Genomic DNA, 24,248 nt, shown 5'->3' on the forward strand with positions numbered 1-24,248 from the left:
CGAGGACCCCTCACAGACAATTTCCTGACACCTAAGTGTTCCTAAGTCTGCCTGCCCTGCCCACAGCCGGCTGGGGGTTCTGAAGACAGAAAACGGGGCGGGGGATTCAGGGTGCACTTCCCAGGGCTGCAGGCCTTCCCGCCTGGGGAGGCCAAGCAGCTGGAGATCAAACCCTCCAACAGCACCTGGTTGGTCCTCTCTCCCACGGAGACAGACAACAATTCCAAACAAGGTTCCCACCCTCGCTGCCTCTTGGCTGAAACCACTTGATTCTTTAAAGCACAGTTCCACTGTCTTTATTATTTAAAAAAAAAAAAACGTATCACTAGAATATGGTTGGATACCTAGAGGTTGGATACCTCTCCGGGAAGTCGTTTCGGGTGAGGTTCCTTTCTGCAGCCGAGGCTGCAGCCCCTCTGACGCGGACAGGGAATGAGGTCTCTGCTAAGAGGAGCCTCTTCCCTGGCATTAGAGGGCCGCAGTGTTGTGCCCCAGCCTGGGGCTGGCATGTTACCTCGCCGCCATCTCGTCTGACTTTTACCAGGTTTCGTGGGAAAGAGCTCAGAAAAAGGTGGCTGGGATCTTGTGTTATGGGATGGAGTTTGGCGTTGATGCAATTCCCCCAAGCAAAGCAGAACTGACTGCAGTTACCAGGACTGAGTACCCCAGGGATCTGAAACCTGGAACAGAGACCTGGGGACTTCAGACTCAAAGGGCACGGTGAGATGGAAAGAAGTTTTATACCTAAATTTGAAAGAAAACCCACGCCACTTTTAATGGAAAAAATGGTTACAAGGAGACTCCCACTCCCAGATTGTACCTAAATGTTTTTCTGTAAATCCTGTTTAGCACGTGGTCTAATTATACCAATTGGCTGCACTGGTTGATGCTTTTTTGAATTTTTAATCTTTTATTTGAAGTAACATTATAACGGGCAGAAAGTATACAGCCACTCACTGTGCACTGAGGATTTCCTCTCACTGGGCCGTGACGGATTCCACCCAAGCTACGGGTCCCGGAGGACAGAGCCTCCCAGCCACGGACACCACAACCATCTTCACCTTCTGACCTGCCCTGAGTTTGGAAGTGAGCACAGGTGCGAGATATAGAACACACTCTGCACCAAAACCTTTGCATCTCTTAAAATTGGCGTCTTCAATCTCCTTTCCAAACAAAATAACTTTTCCCTCACTCTTAAAACGCCAGTGTTTGGCTTCTCTGGTGGCTCAGTGGTAAAGATGATCTGCCTGCCAATGCAGGAGACACAGGTTCAATCCCTGGTCCAGGAAGATGCCACAGAGCAACTAAGCCCATGGGCCACAGCTATGAAGCCTACACTCTGCAATGAGAGAAGCCACCCCACTGAGAGCCCTGCAGAGCACAGCTAGAGAGGAGTCCTCGCAACAGAGGCCCAGCACAGACAAAAATAAATTTAAAAAAATTTAAAATGCGTGTTGTTGCCTATAACTGGGTTCAGATTTAACTATTCTATTAAAAGTCAGAAACCTGGAATTGGAAAACCAAAGTGCCCCTCTCCTCCTCTAAATCTAACTCCAATCTTCTCCCTTTCAACGGCTCCTGACGCTGAAGCGCCAAAGGTTGAACACACCTCTGTGTCTGCAACACCTCCGCTCCCATCTCAGCAATCTTCAGCTCCCATTCAGACCTCCTTCCAGACACACTGTGCTCTGAACAAACTTGGTTTCCCAAACTTTGGAGTCTGGTTTTCCCTGTAGAAAGCATTTTTAAACTTTCCCACACCACTGTTCACCTCTTTAAGGGCCTCCAGTATTAAAAGCATCAACGAGCTCTTTGGTAGCTCAGTGGTAAAGAATCCTCCTGCCAACGCAGGAGACATAAGAGATTTGGATTCGATCCCTGGGTTGAGACAATTCCCCTGGTATAGCAAATGGCAACCCACTCTGGTATTCTTGCCTGGAGAATCCTATGGACAGAGGAGCCTGGCGGGCTACAGTCCATGGGGTTGCAAAACAGACCGACACAACTTAGTGACTAAACCACCACCAAAACCATGACCTACGCAAGGGGACACGCCCATGTTGGTAAGAGTGGGATTGAAAGTTCAATCCTTTTATATGGTGTGAGAAAGCCTGAGTACAAATCACTTGTTAATAACAAAGGAACAAGCCATTACAAATTCACTGCCTCAGAGACATCCAAAGGCTAAGTTAGAGATGGCACGAGCTTAATATCAGTTACTAAAGTCCCTGAATTTCACAGCACTCCAACAGAATACGACCACCTCAGGGTCCCTGATGGCTAATACTGTGGTCCTTTCCTGGCCTCAGCACTGGGCCCTGACACAAACAATGGCATACTTAACAGGTCCAAAAAGAACTTCCTTTTTTTTTTTTTTTTTTTTTAACAGAAAAACTAGCTCCTCCTCCAGTCTTCCTGTTATAGTCAACAGCAATCCCGTAACTTAACAGTAGCTTGGGCTAACCTCATGGGGCCGTCCTTGCCTTCTCACACCCTCCATCCAATCTGTTATCGAATCCCGTGGTTCCTACCTACAAAACATCTACAGAATGTTATCACTAGTCACTGCTATGCATTGCTACCATCTTGGTCCAAAGTCATCTCTCACCTAGATTACCGCAGTCTAATGCTTGTTTCTTTACTGTTTTTTGAAGGATAATTAAACAGGAAGCATCTTAACCGCATGCTCCCTCAGTTAAGCCTACCCACAGGCAGCCTGTATCAGTGGTACTCCCAGCAGATCCCCTGGGAGCTCAGCAGAAATGCACTTTCTCCTGAATCAGAAACTCTAGGTTGGCCCATCGATCAGTCTTAACGGGCTTCCCAGGTTGCTCAGCTGGTAAAGAACCCACCTGAAATGCAGGAGACCTCCTGCATCAGGAAGTTTCCCTGGAGAAGGGATAGGCTACCCACTCCAGTATTCATGGGCTTCTCTGGTGGTTCAAATGGTCAAGAATCTGCCTTCAATGTGGGAGACCTGAGTTTGATCCCTGGGTTGGGAAGATTACCTGGAGGAGGGCGTGGCAACCCACTCCAGTATTCTTGCCTGGAGGATCCCCATGGACAGAGGAGCCTGGAGGGCTACAGTCCATGGGGTCCCAAAGAGTTGAACATGACTGAACGATCTGTCTTTAACAAGCCCTCTAGGGAAACCCAAGGTCACTCACGTTCCACCGGCCTACATATCAGACCACTTGGTCACAGCATCCAATGCCTGCCCAGTGAACATGCACCCTAACTCCAAGGGCTCAGGAGGACCCAAGAAGTTGCCATCAAGGTCAACAAGCCCGAACTATGATAGGAAGCCACACAGCCCTCACCTCTCCCTTCGCTTTGGGGCTCTCTTTTCTCATCTGTGCATGACACTGACGTTTCAGGCTTAGGACTCTTAAAGACTGAATTCTTTCTCACGTTCTCTTTCTCTTCCAATCTCAGCCTCAGGGCGGCCACCCTGGACAAAATTTTCTTCTTTACCCCCTCAGCTAAGTGTCCACTTCCTGGGGTTTTTTGCTTCTCCTTGGCCTCCTGTGACTTCATCACTGCTGGCGGGGGTGGATGGCTAGCTTGGGCCGCCACGGGGCCAACCTTCTCCTCCCCGGACTTCTTCCCATGACCCAGGGTGGAGCCCTGTTGGTAGGGGTCCAGCAGCATCTTAGGAACTTTCGCTGACGTACGTTCTCCGGAAACAGACGCCAGGGGCCCCGCCGGGGAACCAGATGTGCCTGTGGGTTTGGTTTCCCTGATGGGGGGCTCCTCTATCTTATGTTCCTCAATTTTGTGGCTTCTTGAAAAGTCTGTGATGCCTCTTCTTTCAGGAGATGAGGTAAAAGGCCCCTGGGTGAGACCACGGGAAGAGGGCACTTGCTTCCACTCACTCTTCATAGCTCGCCTTTCCTCTGAGTCAGAAAAGGCACGCTGATGGTTTCTGGGCTCCACTAAGTTCTCACGGACGTCATGACTCGGAGCTGTGAAGCTATGAGTATCGACTGCAACAGATGGGGGGGTCATCTTGGCAAGACTGCTAGAGAGCGCTAAAGCGGGGGAAACTAATGCTGCTTTGGTGCTTTTACTGCGTTCAGGCCCCCCTAAGCGCCTCTCACTGCCTTCCTGTACTTGGCTTCTGGTGCATCCCCCTGGAATCGCCTCCCCACCCCGGACAGAGCCCAGGAGTGGCAAAGTGGCAGGATGCACGTCCCCCTTTGCTCCCTCATGGCGACTTTGTCCTGCCTCCCATCCCACATGGTCCCCTTGGTCTTGGTTGATGCTATTCTTGCTTGGAGGGGCTTCCCCACTTTGCTGGGGACACGGAACTTGCAAGATGGCAGGTTGGACTTCCAGTCTCTGGTCCAAGTCTCCATCATTCGGTTTATTCTCCACTCTGATGGCCCCCAGTGTGGACTCAGGAGGCTCTGGTGGTTCCACCCTGGCCCACCCCACACTCATTTCATCGATGGGGTCCACAGAGGACTCCAAGATGTTAGGGCAGGACAGGAGCTGTTTAAAGGTGGGGCGATCCCTCTGGAGTCGGTTTTCATCTCGGTTTTGGCTCACAGAGTTAGCATTTTCCTTCCTTCCAGTTCTGAAAGCCTCTGGGAGCAAGCCTGTGACACAGACTTTTTTGTCCTCTACAGGGTCCACAGATGACTCCAGGAATCTGCGCTGGCTCAAATACCGGGAGGAAAGACAACTCCAACTTGCGCGGCCAGCTCGGTCTTCACTCTTATGGATTTTTCGGTTATTAGCAATTGCTGAGCTACGCTCTGCCTGAGGACTGCAGGTTGATGCTGTCTTAGAGGGGCCCGGTTTAGGCACAGCAGCACCCGCCTTTAGAACGTCAGGAATCGCCCGGATCCTGTCAGGAATGAGACCAGCGTCCATCCCCTTGAACCCAGAACCTGTCGGTCGTCCCAGTGGCCAGGTTTCTGAAACAGAAGCCTCTAGAGTTATTATCTTCAGCTTTTTACCTGCTTCCCAATGTCCTGGACTGCTCTCTTTAGACTCGTCAAGAAGGGTGTTAGAGAGAGGGGGAACTTGGCTCAGAGGCTGCCTGTCATCTTTCACTGTCGATTCAGCCACCACAGACACACGAGTCCCCAAGCCCGAGCTCTGCCCTCTCCTCTCCGTGGAGCTGGCTGATGAGCAGTCTGAGGGCACCAGGTTTGTTTCCACTTGTCCGACAGATGTCGTGGGCAAAATTTCTTGGAAATTATCAGGAGAACCCTGCTGGGCCCTCTGTGTTGTTTCACTTCCTCTTTCTTGGAAATTCTCTTCAAGGGTCCCAGTGTCTACTCTGTGCCCGGTGTGGCTCTGCTTTCTAGACAGGCTATCAGTCTGAAGAGGGGAGCTGCTGCAGAAACCCTCTCCCTCTGGGGGTTGAGGAACTCGGGCATGGCTTCCGGGCCCACTGGGAGCCACGTGGCCTAGCTGTCTTGAAGATTTGATTGCGGAACCATTAGAAACATGAGCCAACTGTACACTGGAAGGAAGTTGAGAAGTATTTCCGTCTGGTGTCAGAGGTGAACTCTCCTCAGGGCCACTTGCATGGCTGTGCCCAGCACCTGAAGCAGCGAGGTATTTGGGTGGGTGGCCTCTCATGGCAACGGAAAGAGCGGACGCTTCCCTATTCTCCACAACCACCTCAGAACACTCCACGTTAGCAATTAATGTTGTGGGCTTCTCCTGAGGAAACTTTGCTACTGAACTATGACCTGCCAGTATGTCTGCTGTGTCTGGGGCACCGGTGCTAGAGGCCTCGCCACCGCCTTCTTTAGCCCAGACGAAAGAGTTGCTCTCCGGAGATGGAGGCCATCTTGCCTCAAGGCCAACTGAGTGGCTGGGGCTCAGCCTTTCCTGGCCAGCCTTTACTCTGGAGGCCGACGTGGAGGCGGAATCCTCTACGTTGGCTCGATTCTCCCTGGTGGCACCTTTACTGGCCTTTTGTGAAATGTTCCAGGTGAAAGTGCTGATGAAAAGAGGGGAGTCGGGAGAGGTTATCTCGTCACCGCTCCCGCATGTAGTCTGGGGAGGCTCAGGACCTCTTGTCTGAGAAAGAACGTCCAGAGTCTTGTCATCGGGAGGACATAAATCAGGTCGTTCGCTCTGACCTGCCAGCTCTAAGTCCATGGAGCACATTTCTTGAGGCAAATATTTACCGACTGGGGTTCCAACCAGAGAGCCCACAGTATCACATGTTTCTTGGTCACCTGCTTCAAGACGCTCCGTCCCACACGCGGCTACTCCGTCCCCTGGCCCAGCGCACACGGTTTCCAGAGCGGGGACAGTATGTGCAAATTCAGGGGAAGCGGAGGCAGCCGGGGGCTGGGGGCGAGGCCCCAACAGCTCACAGGGGGACATGGCTTCACTGTTGGCTTCGAGGATGCCCAGCGTGCGTCCCGGGTCTCCCCAAGAACGTCCGAGCTTGTTGTCATCATGGTTTTCCTCATGCCATGTCCCTTGGGGGCAGCTTTCTACCTCCAGGGGCTCGGCCAATGATGCACTTTCTTTGTCGATCCCTCCTAAGTTGGGGAGGGACTCGGTTGTGGTCCCAGGAAAAGCAGACTCCTCCCCAGTAGGCTCCGAGAAAGCCGGCGTGTGGCTGAGAGAGACTCGCTCCCTGACTGTTTCCTGAATTTGCACCTAGAAGATGAAAAGTGATATTAATAGAATTGTTCCTGGGAGATCCACAATAGGGCCTAACTGCAATCCCAAGAGTGTTAATCCTCGATGACTAACAACGAGAGTAGAAGGAATAATTGAGATCTAAACAGTAATTCCCAAACTCTCTAGTCGTGAGACATCTTGAAGAAATGCAACTCTATGTGGCAAGGAATCCTCAAATTCCCCATTATAAATAAAAGGCCACCTGACAGTCATTTGATTTTTTTCCCTTCTCAAGAAAAATATGGAATTTACGTTAAATTATTTGCTAAACTTTTGATTAAGTCACAAGAGTTTACGTGAATCTTTTCAGAAGGGAACTTCACACGATCATAAATAAGACATGCAATGCCTGTAAAGTAGCAAAGAGCAGTTTTTAGATTTTTAATTGAAGGATAATTGCTTCACAGTATTGTGTTGGTTTCTACCAAGTAGCAACATGAATCAGATATATACATCTGTGTGTGCCCCCTGCCACAAAGAGCAATCTTTGTCCCCCGAGGCCAGCTTGCTGGTTGATTACTGAGGAGGGCACTGCCCATCATTCCTGCCCCAGGGAGGTTAAAAAGTCTTGAAATGCTGCTTGCTGCCCACTGGTGACTCATCTTTTCTTGCCTTAAGGCTACCTTAAGTTAAATTTTCATTTAACTCAGATTTTATTGGTGTAGGAGTGCTAACTGAACAAGAAATTCTGCAGCTTCCTGTGCTGTGAACTCCATGGGTGCTAGAACCGTTTGTCAAATCAACAAATATTTAAACACACACCTCCAGTGCGTTGGGCTTCCCTGACAGCTCAATTGGTAAAGAATCCGCCTGCAATGCAAGAGGCCACGGTTCAATTCCTGGGTCAGGAAGATCCGCTGGAGGAGGAATAGGCTATCCACTCCAGTATTCTTGGGCTTCCCTGGTAAAGAATCCACCCACAATGCCAGAGACCTGGGTTTGATCCCTGGGTTGGAAAGATCCCCTGGAGAAGGGAAGGGCTACCCACTCCAGTATTCTGGCCTGGAGAATTCCATGGACTATACAGTCCATGGGGTTGCAAAGTGTTTCACTCCAGTATGTTAGAAAGAATCCCAGGTGATGGGGGCACATGATAGGCAAAATGCCCACCTGCAGGGAGCGCCCACTCTACGCTGAGACACAGGACATGGTTGCCACCTAGCAGGGGCTCCGTAAACACTCGGAAGGAATCAGTAAATGAACACCATACACCAGCCAAGTCAGACCTGCCCAACTTCACCCCCATTAAACCTCTAAATTGGAAAGACTTTGGGCTTTCGTCTGCTTCTGTTTTGGGGACAACTGTTTTAAGAGACTAACCACAAGCAGGGCCACTGCTGGCTCACATCCTGGTGTTTCTAAAAAGAAACAGTCTATATATTTTCCATCATGATAAAATAGAAGTGGGAGAAGAAATCATTTCCAGTAAGCTAGCAAGGTTTTTTTGAAGTGTCCAGGAGTTTGTGTTCATGGTTTTCCTTCTATAATATCTATACCATGTAGAGAATATGCTCTTTTCACTTACTAATTTGGTTCAGTTTCTGTGAGCTATAGCGCAAACCTTCTGAACGATTAAGCATAGAAAGTGTGGGCAGCTTCCCGGTCATGGTTTGAGATGTGTAGGGAGATTATCTGATTAAAAACACCAAGACCCTCTTCTGAGCCTTCCTCCCCTGTCGGAATTTCCACCATCTATGTCAGCCCTTTATTTTAAGATCTTGCCATCATCACAACATTAGTGCCAGACGTTTATGGATGGACTAGATGGCCATGTGTAGAGAATTCTCTGCCAGGCACTAGACAATTTTTTCCGAAGGGCTCCAGTTTAAAAAGCCACAGTGTTGTTTACTGGGATGTTACCATACTTTCCTAGCGTTATCAGAGTTATAGGCTGATAGCTAAGAGGCTAACGCTTGGAAAAGATGAAACACAGGACAAGCAGGCTTTGACTAGGGTGGTTTGGTCACTGGCATGTTATAAGCATGGTGTGTCATGCCTTGATTTATGAGTCATGTTCCTACTTACTATGGCATACTCAAGTTCCTCCCTTTATCTTTTAAAATAATCTACTTCAAAATAGCCTAGTGAAGCCCCATATATAAAGAAACATGGCAAATCCTTGACCATGTAAAATTCATCCACTTGAATATTTACTGAGCACCTACTATATACCAAGCTGTTCTAGGGACTGGAGAAGCATCATTGAATGTAACAAGGACTGTTGGCCTTTTGGAAGTTAGGTTCAAGCAACCGGCCATACAAGCTGGTTCCACTGCTGATGAACCATTTAGTTCACGTTGTAACCCATGGGATTTTTCTCAAAGTGGCGCTTCTAACAGCCCAATGCATACTTGCCAAGGCTCACAGCATCAGTTTCAAGGTCAGGCTCCACGGAGGCCAGCTCAGAGAAAGGGAAACCACAGGCTCACACCTTTCGAATGAGTCAGACCTTTCTCTCAGGAGGCGATCTCTTAGTTAAGTCATTACAAAAGAACTCCAGCGAACGATTCTCCTGCTGCTCAGCTCTTATCATGGAGTGAGCAGGGAGACTCAGGTGGTTGTTAACGTAGGAAAATCGTTCTCATTCAGGTGAGGAAGAGGGTTTAGGGCTCTCGTCGGAAACCCAGCGTGGTGTGTGGACTTGGAGGGCTAGCCACCTCGGCTTCAGCTTGACCCCACGTCACCTCGTTAGCCTCTCTGACCCTTGGTCTCTTCTTCTAAGGCTAACCACATGCACGTCAGCACTATCCTGTCAAGTGCCTCGCACCCACTGAAACTCGCTTCCCTCGTTCTGTGAAAAGACAGTCACGGCTACAGCAGGAGATGGAGCCCCTCTAAGCAGCGGAGCAGCGCTCTGCAGGCTTCACGCTGGCTTTCTCATTCGGGGGGTAAAAACTCTGCGATACTGACGCTAGCATCTCTTCTTCGCTGATGTCAAATACCCTGGGTCCAATCAGGAAACAAACCACATGGTAGGTCAGATCATGGAAGCTGAGTCGCAAGAGCTGTTAACGGCAAGAGATGAAGAGCTACGAGATCTTGGAAAAGCCCACGGTGCTTAAGGGAGGGACAGCCCCTAGAAGGGACTGCTCGTGAGGGGCACAGACCGAGCTGGGAAAGGCCACTAGGCAGCAGAGAATCTGCTGGTCTGGAATTGCTGGGCAAGCCATACACCACACCCTCCAGCGTGTAGGCAGGGCGCCGTTGGTCAGTGGGAGTCAGGGACCCGCAGGGGCAGAGACCTTCTGAGTGGTGGGCTACATGTGGCAGGGACAGTGAGAGGGCATGAGAGGGCATGAGAGGGGGCTGCATCGGGAAAAAGTGGATGCTGGGGCAGGCAGGAGGGCTGGCCGTGCACAGTGTGGTTTCGGAGTAGAGGGGGTTGCAGGGCAGTTACATCTAGGCCGAGGCTACGAGGCCACAGACGGACCAGGGTCTGGGTCCTGTGGCTGCGGCCAGCTCCACAGGGTGAGCACGCAGCCGTCTCCCCGATGCATGTGGCAAAGACGGGAAGCCTGCTCCTCCTCCCCCGCCTCTGCTGAGAGCTTCACGTGGTGCTTAAAGGAGAAGTGGGAGAATGAAACTGATCACCACACGTGTACTGAAGGGTGCTTCCAGACCTGAGAGGCAGTAACAGAGAACTGGCACGTGAGGTCAGGGGTTAGAAGTCTGCCCGGGGTCCCACGGTCAATGGCAGAATCGGGACTTTAAGCCCTGACTGACTGATTCTAAAGTGTAAAGAAGTGTCCCTCAGTCGTGTCTGACTCTTTGACAACCTCCTGGACTTTAGCCTGCCAGGCTCTTCCACCCATGGAATTCTCCAGGCAAGAATATTGGAGGGGGTGGTCATTCCCTTCTCCAGGCAAACTTGGGTCTTGTGCATTGCAGGCAGATTCTTTACTGTCTGAGCCACCAGGAAAGCCCCAGCTGATTCTAAAGCCCTTTCCAACTCAGGTTTTCTAGCCAAGAGAAATTAAAGCAAACCCCAGCCTAAGAGTTGGGAATGCCCCTTAACTTAAACCCAGAACTTCTGAGCTGCTGAGACACCTCAAGTATGAGACTATAATGGTCCTGGTTCTTATGACCACTTACGTATCAGCTTCCTCACAAGCTAAAGGGTAGGAATATGTTATTTTTTGCTGAGTTTTTGGAACCGTAGCACCCAGTATGGACTCTACTGTGGAGTGAACAAACATGAATGAACACAAGGAGGGGGAAGGGTAGACCAAGCTTAGAAACACTCCCAAACCTGGTTTTAAAAGCAGCTTGAAAACTTACACCCTGCTTGCACAATAGTCTCCAACCCCATCTCTAGCCAACATGCCGGATTCTATAACCACATTGTTTCCATCTGTTGGCCTTTCCAAAAAATTCTGCCTCCTAGGTGTGTCTCTGGTTGATCCCATGGAAGGTGTGTAGTCTCTTAAGCCACCCCATGATGTTCGGGGGTTATCTTCATTAGCAGGTGTGTCCTGGATGCCACAAAGGGCATGACACTAACTTGAGTAACTAACAATAGAAAGTGGTAGGAGAGAAGATCCCTCTTCTCAGATAGCTTATAATCCAGCTAAAGAGACAAGATGTACGGGGGGGAAAGATGAATAGCAATTCTTGACGAGTTGTGCTACTGGCCAAATGGATGGAATTTAATGAACGGTTCTATTCCAGGAGTGGAAAAGTCATCACTGCATCCTCTTTCACTTAGAGAAGATTCCTGCAGTGCAAAAACCAGAGGGTGCTGTCTTCCATATCAATTCTTAGATAATTCTTGGACACTTCCAGTGCAATCACAGGAGACTTCTCTACTTGTTAGAGAAGGCAGATATGATTCGAGTGGGCAGATATGGTCGACACTGCTGGTTGACTAACAGCATGCTCAAAACTCCCTTTTCTCCCTTGCCACCTACAACCAAAGGAAGCTGGAAAACCACATATCCTCCCAGTCTCTTGCGTAGCTAGAGGGGGCCTGGGGGTCAGTTCTGAGAAGGGGAATTTCAATAAGGAACTCTCAAGGAAGTTTTACTTTCCTTATATAATAAAGATACAGACATGGTAGGTAACTTGCCTAACCCCTTGCTTCGATGAAGATGTGATGCCTGGTGCTGCAATGGTCACCTTGTAGTCATGAGGTAATCAGCACAAGAATGAAAAATCACACTATAGCTGGTGGAGCAACTTGGGAGGTGGCAGCTATCCTTAAGCCACTGGATCAACACTGAGCCCTTCTACCCCCCAACTTCTTGTGTAATGAGAAGTCCTTATGATTACAGCCACTGGTCATTGGTTATGCTATTAAACTGCAACTGAAAGCTTTCCTAACTGATGCTAGAGGAAAGTATATGTCTGAAAGATGAAAGAAAAGGCACATCAGGTTCACCTGGAGCCCTTCAGCAGGCACTGGGCAGCTTCAGGCAGGGATTAATTTGAAGGACAGTGTCGACAAGGGCATCGGGTGTGGCTCCTGGACCACATGTCTGGGGAGCTGGTCAAAGTGCCAGGGGATCAATAGGGCCTGGGGCAAGGTGAACTTGAAGTAGGAGGTGGGGGAGGGAGGAAGGGGAAATGTGAGAAGACGGATCAAAAGGAGAGGCCATGGTTCTAAATGCCACATTCACCCACCCAGAGCCAGGAGAGTTAAGCCCCTTAGATCTTTGCTTCAGCTGGGTGTTCCTGCCATAGGCTGCCATGTCCTCCCAGGCATAGAACAATTTCCTTTCTTTGTAGACGCTCCCTGAATGTTCTTTCCTCTTTATCTGGACTAGATACAAATAGCCCCATATCCTCCAACAGCTGTCTGCACATCAGTTTCCCCACTGCGGTTCCAAGAATCTTTAAATGGGAGCTTCTCCACTCCCTAGCCTCCTGGCTGGCTGCAGCCTCACCCACGGCTAACCTTTCCCAAGTTATCTGCTGAGCCTGGTGTCACTTGTCATTCGATAGATCAAATCCATACCACCTGGGGACGTGGAACTGAAAATAGCCCGGGTCCCCTAGCCAAAGAAAGCTTAAAGGCAAACCAGAATATTTCAAGAACTTGAGTTTATTTTTAGGAGTTGCTGGGATGTCCAGAAAGGAGCTTCGCTTAAGGCTGTGAATGTTAAACGCAAAGTGGAGGTCCCACACCTGAAATCCCCAATCCCGGGAATGCTCTGCTGGTCCAGTGGTTAGGACTCCACGCTTTCACTGCTGAGGGCAAGGGTTCGCTTCCTGGTCAGGGAACTAAGATCCCACAAGTCGCACAGCATGGCCAAAAAATAAGATCTCCAGTCCTGAAACACTTCACTTGACCAGTTCTCATTCCAGACCCTCCTTGCTGTTGGTTCAGTCACTCAGCCGTGTCCGACTCTTTGCAACTCCGTGGACTGCAGAACACTAGGCTTCCCTCTTCACTGTCCTCCTCCCAGAGTTTGCTCAAGTTCACGTCCATTGAGTCGGTGATGCCATCCAACCGTCTCATCCCTTTCGTCCCCTTCTCCTGCCTTCAGACTCTCCCTGGAGACAGGAAATCTTCAGCCAGCTGTGGTTGCCACCCTATTTCTTGGGAAAGTCAGGTTTTTGAAATACCAATTTGATTTCCTGGGAGAGGGTTGGGTTTCCATGAGGTACATACACCCTTTCCTAGAGCTTACGGGGTCTGTGCACAGAGCAATCTTTGCCTGGTAACATGGTGCAAACCAGAGCACAAGCCAGGAGCTTGTGTTTTTGTGCATCTCAGGTGATGGAAGTAACAGCACCACCACCAGCAGGCAGATTCTTTACCGCCGAGCCACTGGGGAAGCCGCCCTTCACGTACACAACCAGGGTACACACCAACGTAGGCGGAGTCGGGAAGGCTAAAGATTTTTCTTGCATGCCACCAAGCATCGCTGGACACTTGGGTGTTCTACGTGCCAAACAGCCTGACACTTGAAGAGGTGAGAGGAAAGTGGAGCGGGGTGACGGATGGAGCAAGCGGGCCTTGGAAAACCCAGGTGTCATCCCGGATGCACCGCCTCATGGGAAATGGTTCATGGCGAAGCCACTGGCTCTGAGGCAATTTCTTCCACAGTAAAGCGAGAGGGTTGGAGTTATCTCTTGGCCCCCGCGTTCGCTTTGGTGTCCCATGACCTGCTGCCATGGGAACAATACAAACGTTGAAGTGGGGCTTAAACCTCACCTTCCACTTGGAACCACATTTTCCCTTCGACTCCCGAGGCTTCTAAGATCTGCCTCAACTAGGCGAGTGCATTAGGGCAAAGGACACATACACAGAGCCTGAGTCAGGACGAGCCAGTGAGGGCCCCCAGCGAGGATCGGGGAAGAGCGGCTGGAGAACGCCCCCCACCCCAATTCCCAGCTCGTGTCTGGCTTCACTCACGACTGCTTCCCCCTCCTCCGTGTACCAAGTGCCCCATCTTTTCGGGGGCTGCACTGTGTCAGGATACGGGCCCCCAGTTGGTCCTGCAGAGTTCTGGAGGCTCACAGAGCTGGTCCATGCCAATGAAAATCATCACAGCCACACAAGGCAAGACCAGCAGCTGACAGCCTCTAAACTGAATAGTCCTCATTGGGGTTGAGAAAAATTTGTTTCATTCCACCGAGGAAGTCTTCCCCCCACTCGCGGTTTTGCAAAGAATTAAGAGCTTCCAGACCCACTTGAGCCCCTTGATTCCCCTTCCCCCCCCCAGCGGCCATGGAGTGAATCCCAGCTGTGGGTTTTTGGTGTGGTGGTGTTTATTTCCCACAGGCCGAAGCTTCTCTGCAGATTTCAGACTGGGTAACGAGGAGGGAAAAATGAAACCTTAGTCAGGTTCTAGAAGAGTATGCAAGTCAATCTCTTTAGTTTCTAGAACCTGTGAGCAAAACCAAAACCAAAGTAAGTAGCAGTTACCATACTGCCCTGACAATAATACATGGTATGAAGCCAGTTCTTGTAAACTTTAGAAACAGGAAATACTTGTCACATGGTTGCTACACTACTTGCCTATTCAGCGAAGCTTCAAAGTGTACACATGGGTGGTGTTAATTTGGCACTTGGAAAATCTTGAACATCAACATATTGGCAGGTTGCCTGTCATGGATGGCCATCACCAAAAATGAGAAAATGCAGGACTGGGGTGTGAAGAGTCCCTTATTAGGCCTTGTATTTCAGGTAAGCAGCAGGACAGCTGTATGTCCTTAGGTTTAGCTCTGGCTAAACAGAAAAGGCAATGGCACCCCACTCCAGTACTCTTGCTTGGAAAATCCCACGGATGGAGGAGCCTGGTGGGCTGCAGTCCATAGGGTCACTAACAGTCGGACACGACTGAGCAACTTCACTTTCACGCATTGGAGAAGGAAATGGCAACCCACTCCAGTGTTCTTGCCTGGAGAATCCCAGGGACGGGGGACCCTGGTAGGCTGCCGTCTATGGGGTCGCACAGAGTCGGACACGACTGAGGCGACTTTGCAGGAGCAAACAGAAAATATCCCCCGAAAGAGTACAAATCTAGGAGGGAACCATTACCTAAGCCCACAGGAAGTTACCCCATCAGATTCAGAGATAGCTCCTTCAGGAGTAACAAAGTTCCCTGGACAGTGAGACCCATGAGAGGAGGACAGGGTTAGTCTCATTATGGAGCAAGGCTCATAGCAGGTACTCAGGAAACAGGGCAGAGGACTAGACATCCAGTCTTAGTTCCATGTCCCTTTGCTGGCAGAGGCAGGAAGCGTTCGGCCCTTTAAAGTCTGGTTCATCCTCTACTTCTGAAGAGACATTGCTCTACCTAATAACCTCTCTGAGGGTCCTGTGCTTTCATTAATGTTTAGTCGCTAAGTCATATCCAACTCTCTTTTGTGACCCCATGGAAACCCCGCCAGGCTCCTCTGTCCACGGGATTTCCCAGGCAAGAATCCTGGAGCGGGTTGTCACTGCCTTCTGTAGGGGATCTTCCGAACCCAGGTCTCCTGCATTAGCAGGTGGATTCTTTACCGCTGAGTCACCTGGGAAGCCCTTAATATGCTCTTTCCATTAAACTCTTCACTGCTAATGACTTGATGTGTTGGCCTCAATCTTTAGGTCTAAATGGAAGCCACCTGTTCTGAGTGGAAAGTGTCTTGTTTATCCATGACAAATTAGGTTCCCAATACAGTCTCCACCCCCAGAAGACATTAGCACAGTTGCACGGGGGAACCAGGCACCACAGGTGGGGGTGGTCCAGCTGACAGGGCTGTGAAGTTCAAATGTGAAGCCAGAGGGTTAAGTTTAAACACCTGTACTTAAAGATGAAGGGACTCAAAGCCAGGGTGGGAGTGAGGGGGGGGTCATGCAGACTAGAAACTTCAGGAATCTTTTGATGGAGCAAGTCAAATACTGCCTTTACTCCTTGGAGATAGAAAGGAAAATAATTCACCTAAGAAGCTTCTAGAAAGTTGAAGTTACGGGAGGAAAGACTTAAAAACTATCTAGGACTCCACACAGTGATTCGGAGTTAAGGCAAAAAAGTTGCTGAGCTGGTAATTTGCTCACACAAATTGAAGACTCACACATAACTTCTCACACGTGTGAGTAAACACGTTCCCACTATCTTCCCCTCTGGCGGTGATCCCACCTCCCTGGCCACGTGTGGGGTTTGGGGGACGAGTAGAGAACAAGTCTCTCACTAAGCAGGCCCTCAGTCACTTCAGCCCTTCAGGTTCTGCTCACCTCTACAGGCCGATTGGTCCCCACGCTGGGCTGGGCAAGTATCTTTGAAAGACTCACCCTCAAGCATGGCTAGGAGCCTCTGGAGCCCAGGGGCCTTTGAAGAGCCCCCCTAATGTCAGGGCTTCTGCCTAAAACCCCTCTCTGCAGCCACTAGGCAGGCTTTAGTAACACCCTGGAGCCCTCTTCCCAGCCTTGGACCAAAAACAATAAGGGTTTTTGCAGCAAAAAAATAAGAATTGGGGAGAGTGGAAGCTGGGTCATAGCGGCAAGTGATGAGTGGCCGACTAGGCTTGTCCCAAAAGGGAAGCAGAGAAACAGCCCCTGTCCACTTTTTTAAAATTAGTTTATCTATTACACTTAGTTTGTTCTAACACGATCCTGAAAGTCAGGAGACGTGAAGTTGGGATGACGTGCCATGAGCCCTGACTATCAGCCTTTTTGTTCCAACACCTGAGGGCCGGCCCTCGTCCACACCCTTACACGCTCCCAATTTCTGATAGCGCAGCGATAAGACTAAGTAGAAAGGAACTTAGAAATCTCTCCAAGTCTGACTTTAAAGATTATTGCCCTGCTTAAGCGAAAGTTAACACCTGTTTTCTCCTGTTTGCTTTCCTCAATACAACCCTAATCACCATCCCCACATCACTGCCAAAGCCCTGCCCCTGAGTCCCGAACTGCTTTGGAAGAAGATTGAGGCAAGACGAGAGAATTTTTCTTCCCCCTACTAAGCTCCCTGTACAACTAGGGCTTTTCCCCATGACGTCGGAAACAAGTTATCACAAGCTGGATAACTTGAGAGAACACACATTCCCCTTTAGTTCTGGAAGCCCGAGTCTGGAACTAGGGTGTTTGCAGGGCAAAGCTCCCTCCAAGGGCTCTCGGGAGGAACGTTTGTCTTTTGACCTCAACTGATGACGTCTAGCAAGCACCCTAGTTGCTCTCACATTCCGAGATTCCAGGTGGATGTGAAATTGGGCGGAGGTGGGGGACACTTTTCAATTCACTTCTTCCCCAGCCTCCCCTACTGGCCGTCCCTCCCCGTATTCTGCCGTCAATACTCAGCAGCAGAGCTTCCTCACTTGACTAGGTGGCTGGTTTAGAGTGAGCAATGGAGACGCTGAGAGGGAGGTTCTGGCAACAGGACAGTTAGAGGCTAGTTTTCTTTAGGAGGCTACTCTTATTTCTGTGGTAAAAGCAAAGTCTGTCAGGAAGGAGAAAGTACAGCCGGGAGTCTACCCCCTCGTCACTGCTCTTGCTGCTGAGCCAAATTCCCTTCCCCAAGCCCGGCAACCAAAACGCCCAGACCCGCCCCCCTGAAGCTTCTAGAAAAGAGGGTTTCTGAGTGAGATTCCCCCCCGAAGATTCTAGAAAAGAGGGTTTCTGAGTGAGATAGCTAAGTGAGGCAGCCACAGGAGGAGACACCGAGTTGCCTGCGCCAAAGCCAGAAAGTGAAGTCGCTCAGTCGTGTCCGACTCCCTGCGACCCCATAGAGTGTAGCCCACTAGGCTCCTCTGTCCATGGGGAGTCTCCAGGCAAGAATACTGAAATGAACTGCCATCTCCTTCTCAGGGAAATCTTCCTAACCCAGAGAAGCCCGGGGGCTGGGGTTATTTATGGGATTGAAGCCTGGAGGGCGGTCTGAGGCGTGGCGAGGGTGGGGAAACCTGATTGGAAATAAGAAAAAGGTGAGGTAATGGTTCTCTCCACGTCCCAAAATGGAGGCTGTTAGCGAGATCTGAGGGTGGAGTTTCGGTCTTCTAAGGTCAAAAGGTCACTGAGCCGGACACTCGCACATGCCCAGTTTGGGGGGGGGGCGGGGTCGGCACCTAACCGGTCTCCATCAGCCCAGCTCCAACCAGACCCAGCTGACTCCAAGTGCCTGGAGAACAACCCGGACAGACGTGCTGCCTGCAGGTCGTGGAAGTCTTGTGGAAACAATGAAAACAACCTTGACTGGTGAAGGCGGGTGTAGTGGACTTGACTGAGGGTTACGAGTCTATCTACCCTCCTGAAGGCTGCTGTCCCAGGGCCCAGATCCCCTGACCAGCGTCAACCGCTCCAGACTGCTTTTGGAGGGACCCCTCAGTGCCTGAGCTGCAGGTTCGTCCACCTGTGATGGAGAGGCAGTGCCGGCAGAGTCCCGTATGTTTGTGTTCTGACTGAGACCCCGAACAAGAGCTTTAGAAACTGAACGGATAAACCGTTCTCATGATGGTTATTTTCCCACCCAACACCACCAGTTTGATGGTAAATGTGAAAGCACTTGTTTTTAAACCATCACTTAAAAAAAAAAAATGCCCGAAATCTCAAAGCAGTATCAAAATACCTGTGCTGACTCAGAAAGATAATTTTTCAAGCATCAGCAGAAAGGGGAACTTACAGAATTTGCAGTTTTAACCTCCTGCCCCACCCCCACTCTCAGCTCTGTAAATACAGTGGAGACAGTACATTGAAGTGGGTGGGGGAATATGAGTTTTCACGTTTCTGTCTTGCCTCGTTCAGTTCAGTTCAGTGGCTCAGTCGCGTCCTACTCTTTGCGACCCCGTGAATTGCATCACTCCAGGCCTCCCTGTCCATCACCAACTCCCGGAGTTCACTCAAACTCATGTCCATCCAGTCGGTGATGCCATCCAGCCATCTCATCCTCTGTCGTCCCCTTCTCCTCCTACCTCTGTAACTAGATTTAATTCAGTTCGACAGGTAATATTGGCAGGTACTCTGTGTGTGTGTGTGTTCTTGGCATTTACAGATGAATTAGACCCAGACCCAGGGTCTGTTTCCACCTTGGAGAAGGCAATAGCACCCCACTCCAGTACTCTTGCCTGGAAAATCCCATGGACGGAGGAGCCTGGTGGGCTGCAGTCCATGGGGTCACACAGAGTCGGACACGACTGAAGTGACTTAGCAGCAGCAGCAGCTGTTTCCACCTACCTCACAGAGCAACAACCCAGCTGGGCAAACAGCTGAAATAAACAGTAAAGGCTAGCAAGAGATTAGGAATGAAATGTTATTGGAGAGATGAATTTTTCTTCAGGGAGAGGAGAAGGGACAAGTGAAGCAAGGAAAGATCCAGAACTTGTAGCCTGTGTGTTTACATTTATGAATTCCTTCACTCCTTTGTTCAGCAAAGAGTTGTGGAGAGCTCTCTCTGTGCCAGGCCTCGCCCTAGCTACTGGGGGGATAATTATCACCGGGAAAGATTGTATATTCTTAGAACCTGAATTCTGTGTAAGGAAGGAGGCATGTATGCACGTGAGAGTTGGACCATACAGAAGGCTGAGCACCATAGAATTGATGCTTTCGAACTGTGGTGCTGGAGAAGACTCTTGAGAGTCCCTTGAACAGCAAGGAGATCAAACCAGTCAGTCCTTAAGGAAACCAACCTTGAATATTCATTGGAAGGACTGGTGCTGAAGCTGACGCTCCAGTACTTTGGCCACCTGATGCAAAGAGCCGACTCATTGGAAAAGACCCCGATGCTGGGAAAGGCAAGGAGGCAAGAGAAGGGGTGAGAGAAGGATGAGATGGTTGGATGACATCACTGACACAACGGACATGAGTTTGAGCAAACTCAGGGAGACGGTGAAGGAAAGGGAAGCTTGGTGTTCTGCAGTTGATGGGGTCGCAAAGAGTCGGACACAACTGAGGGACAGAACAACAACAGCAGGGAGGCAAAATCCAGGAGGTCGGCAGATGTTCTACAAGGAAAGAAGGTGGAGGAAACAGCATGAGCAAAGGCACTGGGGTGGCCCAGTGTCCATTTATCTGGAATGACCAGGATGTGGGGTGTATGCAAAGGGAAGGGCGTGAGCAGGGAGACAGTTGAAAGAGCCCACAGTCTGGTTCTGGAGACCCCAGCACATGGCATAGATTTACTCTTATAGCAAGAGGGTCCATTCAAGGTTGATAGGAGCCTGGAAAGTGATGCTGTCATTGGTTTAAACAAGGGAATGATATTCCCAGATTTAGGATTCAGGAAGATTGTTGCAGTAACGCGAACAGTGTCTTACAAGAGAACAGTGGCCCAAGGAGTCTGTTGCAATGGCCCAGAGAAAATTATGAAGCCTGGGCTACGGTGGTGACTGAAGGATTGAGTGTGCTGTGGGTGGAATCGTGTCCTCCAGAAAGATATGTTGAAGTTCTAACCCCTGGCACCTGTACATCTGACCTTATCTGTTAATAAAATCTTTGCAGATATGATTAAGTTCAGATGAGGTCATACTGGATTAGAATGTAACTTTATAAGAAGAGGGACATTTAGACCCAGAGACACGCAGGGAAAACACCACGTGACCACATAGGCAGCGATGCAGTGCTGTAGCTACAAGGACGGCTGGTAGCCATCGGAAGCCTGGCAAGAGGCAGGGAAGGACGTCTCCCTCAGAGAGCGTCTCCGGGAAGAACCAGCCTTGCCAACACCTTGACTTCAGACCTCGGACTTTCAAATCCATGAAAGAATAAGTATCTGTTGTTTTAAGCCCCACAAGGTGACAACTTATTTTGGCAGCCCTTGGAAACCAATAAGGAGAGGAAGATTCCAACTCAGGAGACACTGTAGAGGGAAAAGTAACAGGAATAGGGGACTGGTTAGATGTAGGGATTGAAGATTAGGAGGGCATCACGACCATCCCTGGGTTTCCAGCACAAGGAACTGCATTCTACGCTCTTGTCGGACTGACAGACCTGCTTACGGGAATGCTTGATGCACTAAGTAGGTGCTTAATAAACATGCATTAAATAAGTGTGAGCAAGGATGTGGAGAACACTTGTTGATGGGAACTTAAATTGTTTTAGCCACTATGGAAAACAATACGAAGGTTCCTCAAAAAAATTAAAAATAGAACTACTGTAGGATCCAGTCAATCCATTTCTGGGTGTTTATCTGAAGAAAACAAAAACACTAATTCACAAAGATACATGCACCTCAATGTTTGTAGCAGCATTATTTACAATAGCTAAGATATAAAAGCAACCTAAGTGTCCATCAACATATGAATGCATAGAGAAGAAGTGAGATATATATATATATAGTGGAATACTACTATGTATATATTAAAAATATATATAGTGGAATACTACTCAGCCATAAAAAGGAATGAAACTGCCATTTGCAACAACATGGATGGACTGGGAAGGTATTATGCTTAGTGGAATATGCAAAACAAATACTGAATGTTTTCACTTATATGTGGAATCTAAGAAATAAATGAACAAATACAACAAAACAGAAACAGACTCACAGAGAGAACGAACTAGTGGTTCCCAGAGGAGAGAGGGGTAGTCTGTGTGAAAGTCACTCAGTCATGTCCAACTCTTTGTGACCCCATGAACTGTATGGTTCATAGAATTCTCTAGGCCAGAATACTGGAGTGGGTAGCCTTTCCCTTCTCCAGGGGATCTTTCCATCCCAGGGATCGAACCCAGGTCTCCCACATTGCAGGCAGATTCTTTACCAGTTGAGCCACCAGGGAAGCCTGAGGGGGAGGGGAGGGAAATAGGTGAAGGGGGACTGAGAGGTACAAACTGCTAGGTATAAAATAAGTTACAAGGATGCAACATACAGCACAGGGAATATAGTCAATATCTTGTACTAGATTGGTATGGAATATAATCTATAAAAATAGCAAATGACTATATTGTATACCCAAAACTAAAATAATATTGTGAGTCAACAATACTTCAATAAAAAAATAAATAAACATGAGTTCACTCAGGTATCATCTCTGGGCTCTGACAGAGCCGCCATGCAACTTAGTTATTTGTGTGGAAGTTGTGCATGGAGGTAGGGTGAAGGCGGTGTGGCTGGAGCTGCCGGGAGGAGCACAGTAGGTTTGGAACCATGGTGGTATGTCTGCCCCTCTGATGGCAGGTCCTGGGGAGGAACACTGGCCATCACGGTGGAGTGGGGTGAGTTGGACCCCATGCTTCATCTAGCTCTGTGTCACCACAGGCCACACCCTGACCTCCGCTCTTCTAGCCCTGATCACAAGACGGGCTGCAACATCTCGGACTGCTGCTCCTCCCACCTGGCTTGGGGCCCCTCCCCTGCAGCCTACTGCTCCTCTTGAGGATCCTGCCTGGGGTCCTCAGGACCAGTGTCCCTGCTGCCTCCGCTGGTTCTTTGGATCAGTCACAGGCCAAGAAGCTTCTCTGTCTCCCTTTTCCCAGAAGACTCTCCACGGATCTGGCTGGGGAGGCGGGGATGGTGGGGGCGGGGGGCAGGGGGAGGTGGCACAGATGGTTAAGAAACCTGGTCCATCACGCACTGGTAGAACACCAGCTCCACACACGATGCAGGGCCTGCGGGGTGCAGTCTTAGCATGTGACAGGTCAAGAGGATGGAAACTTGGAATTGCCCCAGAAATTAGGAGGTTTGAGCTGATCTGAGCAGTTTTGCAGAGAAGATATTCAAAATCTAGGAAGCAGGGTGACATCAGATGGGCCCTAGGAGAAAGCGGCTGCTACTTCTGTTTTTTCTCTACCTTCGGGATTCCTGCGCTTGCTCCTTGTGATGAGAAGAGAAACTGGGATGTGAGGGTGCATAAGGGGTGGAGGCAAGTTGCTCAGGCTCAGGGCTCCTCCTGCTGCTTTGTGGCTTTGACTTACTCTGAGTTCAGATCCGTCAGTATCTTTTGAAGCCAACCCTCAGCGTTTCTGGGTCCTCTGAAAAGCTCAGCACAGTCACAGTGATGGACATGGAGTGAGCGTACTCAGCCGGTTAAAACAGTCTTGTCCTCCTCCTTCAGTCCCTGTGCTGACCCTCCAGCCCCGTGAGTCCCCGTGAGAGCGGGGCCGCCAAGCAGAAACTCGAGATGGGGAGATGGAGGGACACAGCGGGACCCTGACGGAGGGGTGACGCCTTTCACTCCCCTTCCCACCACCGCGCTGTTGAAGGGATTTTACTCCGCGGCAGCTTATCTCCTTGTGTAACATCCTGTGTGCTCTCTCTGCAGTCGGGCAGATGGAGAGGTTACCCCCCCTGCCCCCGCTGTCTTGGGGAGGGATGTGGTGAGGGAAAAACAAAACCAGCCTGTATTCTAGATTCTGAGCTCCTGTGCACTGAAATGCCTGAAATGTCAGGGTTAGAGCGTTTTCAGAACAGTTAGAAGATCCAGAGAGGCCAAACGCGCTTCCCAAAGCATCACCCCTCCCTCTCTGTCCTGCTGTGTCTGTCTCTATAGCACCATCTCTGCTGATGATACAGGCACGTCTGCTTCTTCTCTGTCCCCCCCACGGGAAAGTGAGCACCCTGGGATGGAGTGTGGAGTGCTTGGCTTTGCTCACCTTTGCATTCCTGCCACATAGAATGGGGTCTAGCAGAGAGTGGGGGTTCATTCAATATTTGCTGATGAACAGACTATTTTGAGCAGACAGACTTCTCCTAATGAGAAGGAATGCTGCTGATCAGGGGACAAAGGAGAGGACAGAGGTACCTGGGGCATCTCCGCTGAGGTCCAGACATGGAATTAACATATTAGCTAATATGGAATTAGCATTGCTGTTCAGTCGCTCAGTTGTGTCTGACTCTTTGCGACCCCATGGACTGCAGCATGCCAGGCTTCCCTGTCCTTCACCATCTCCCAGAGTCAGTGATGCCATCCAACCGTCTCATCCTCCGTTGTCCCCTTCTCCTTCCTTCAATTTTCCCCAGCATCAGAGTCTTTTCCTATGAGTCGGCTGTTACTCATATGGAATGTGGAATTAGCATGTAAGCTAGCATTAGCATGTTTAGCTTCCAAAAAGGAAAGGCTGTGCTCCTGAGGGAAGCAGCAGGAGCCCCAGAGGACTGGGCCATGTGGGGTCTCCCAAGATGGGCCATCAGGTCCCTGGTGTGGTGCAGAAAGGGCAGGAGCCACCCATGTGGGCCAGGATAATGGTCCCCACCTAGCAGTGACCTCAGTGGATCAACAGCACTGGGATGGTA

The 24,248-nt window shown here is 49.9% G+C and overlaps 1 protein-coding gene across 5 annotated transcripts in view; it reads right to left on the minus strand.

The window, feature by feature from the left end:
• ALPK2 (alpha kinase 2) overlaps positions 1–24,248 on the minus strand; it is a 126,181-nt gene that overhangs the window by 34,133 nt on the left and 67,800 nt on the right. For all 5 annotated transcript variants that reach the window (XR_014074948.1, XR_014074949.1, XR_014074950.1 and 2 more), the window contains exon 5: positions 3,321–6,636. Coding sequence is in view for 2 of the 5 variants with exons in the window: in XM_081562968.1 (XP_081419094.1) it covers positions 3,321–6,636 (3,316 nt within the window). In the remaining 3 variants the exon portion in view is untranslated. The remainder of the gene's footprint in view (positions 1–3,320; positions 6,637–24,248) is intronic.

This window comes from Giraffa tippelskirchi, chromosome 14 (genome assembly GCF_054371585.1).
Source record: "Giraffa tippelskirchi isolate mGirTip1 chromosome 14, T2T-mGirTip1v1.2.pri, whole genome shotgun sequence".
NCBI lineage: Eukaryota > Metazoa > Chordata > Mammalia > Artiodactyla > Giraffidae > Giraffa > Giraffa tippelskirchi.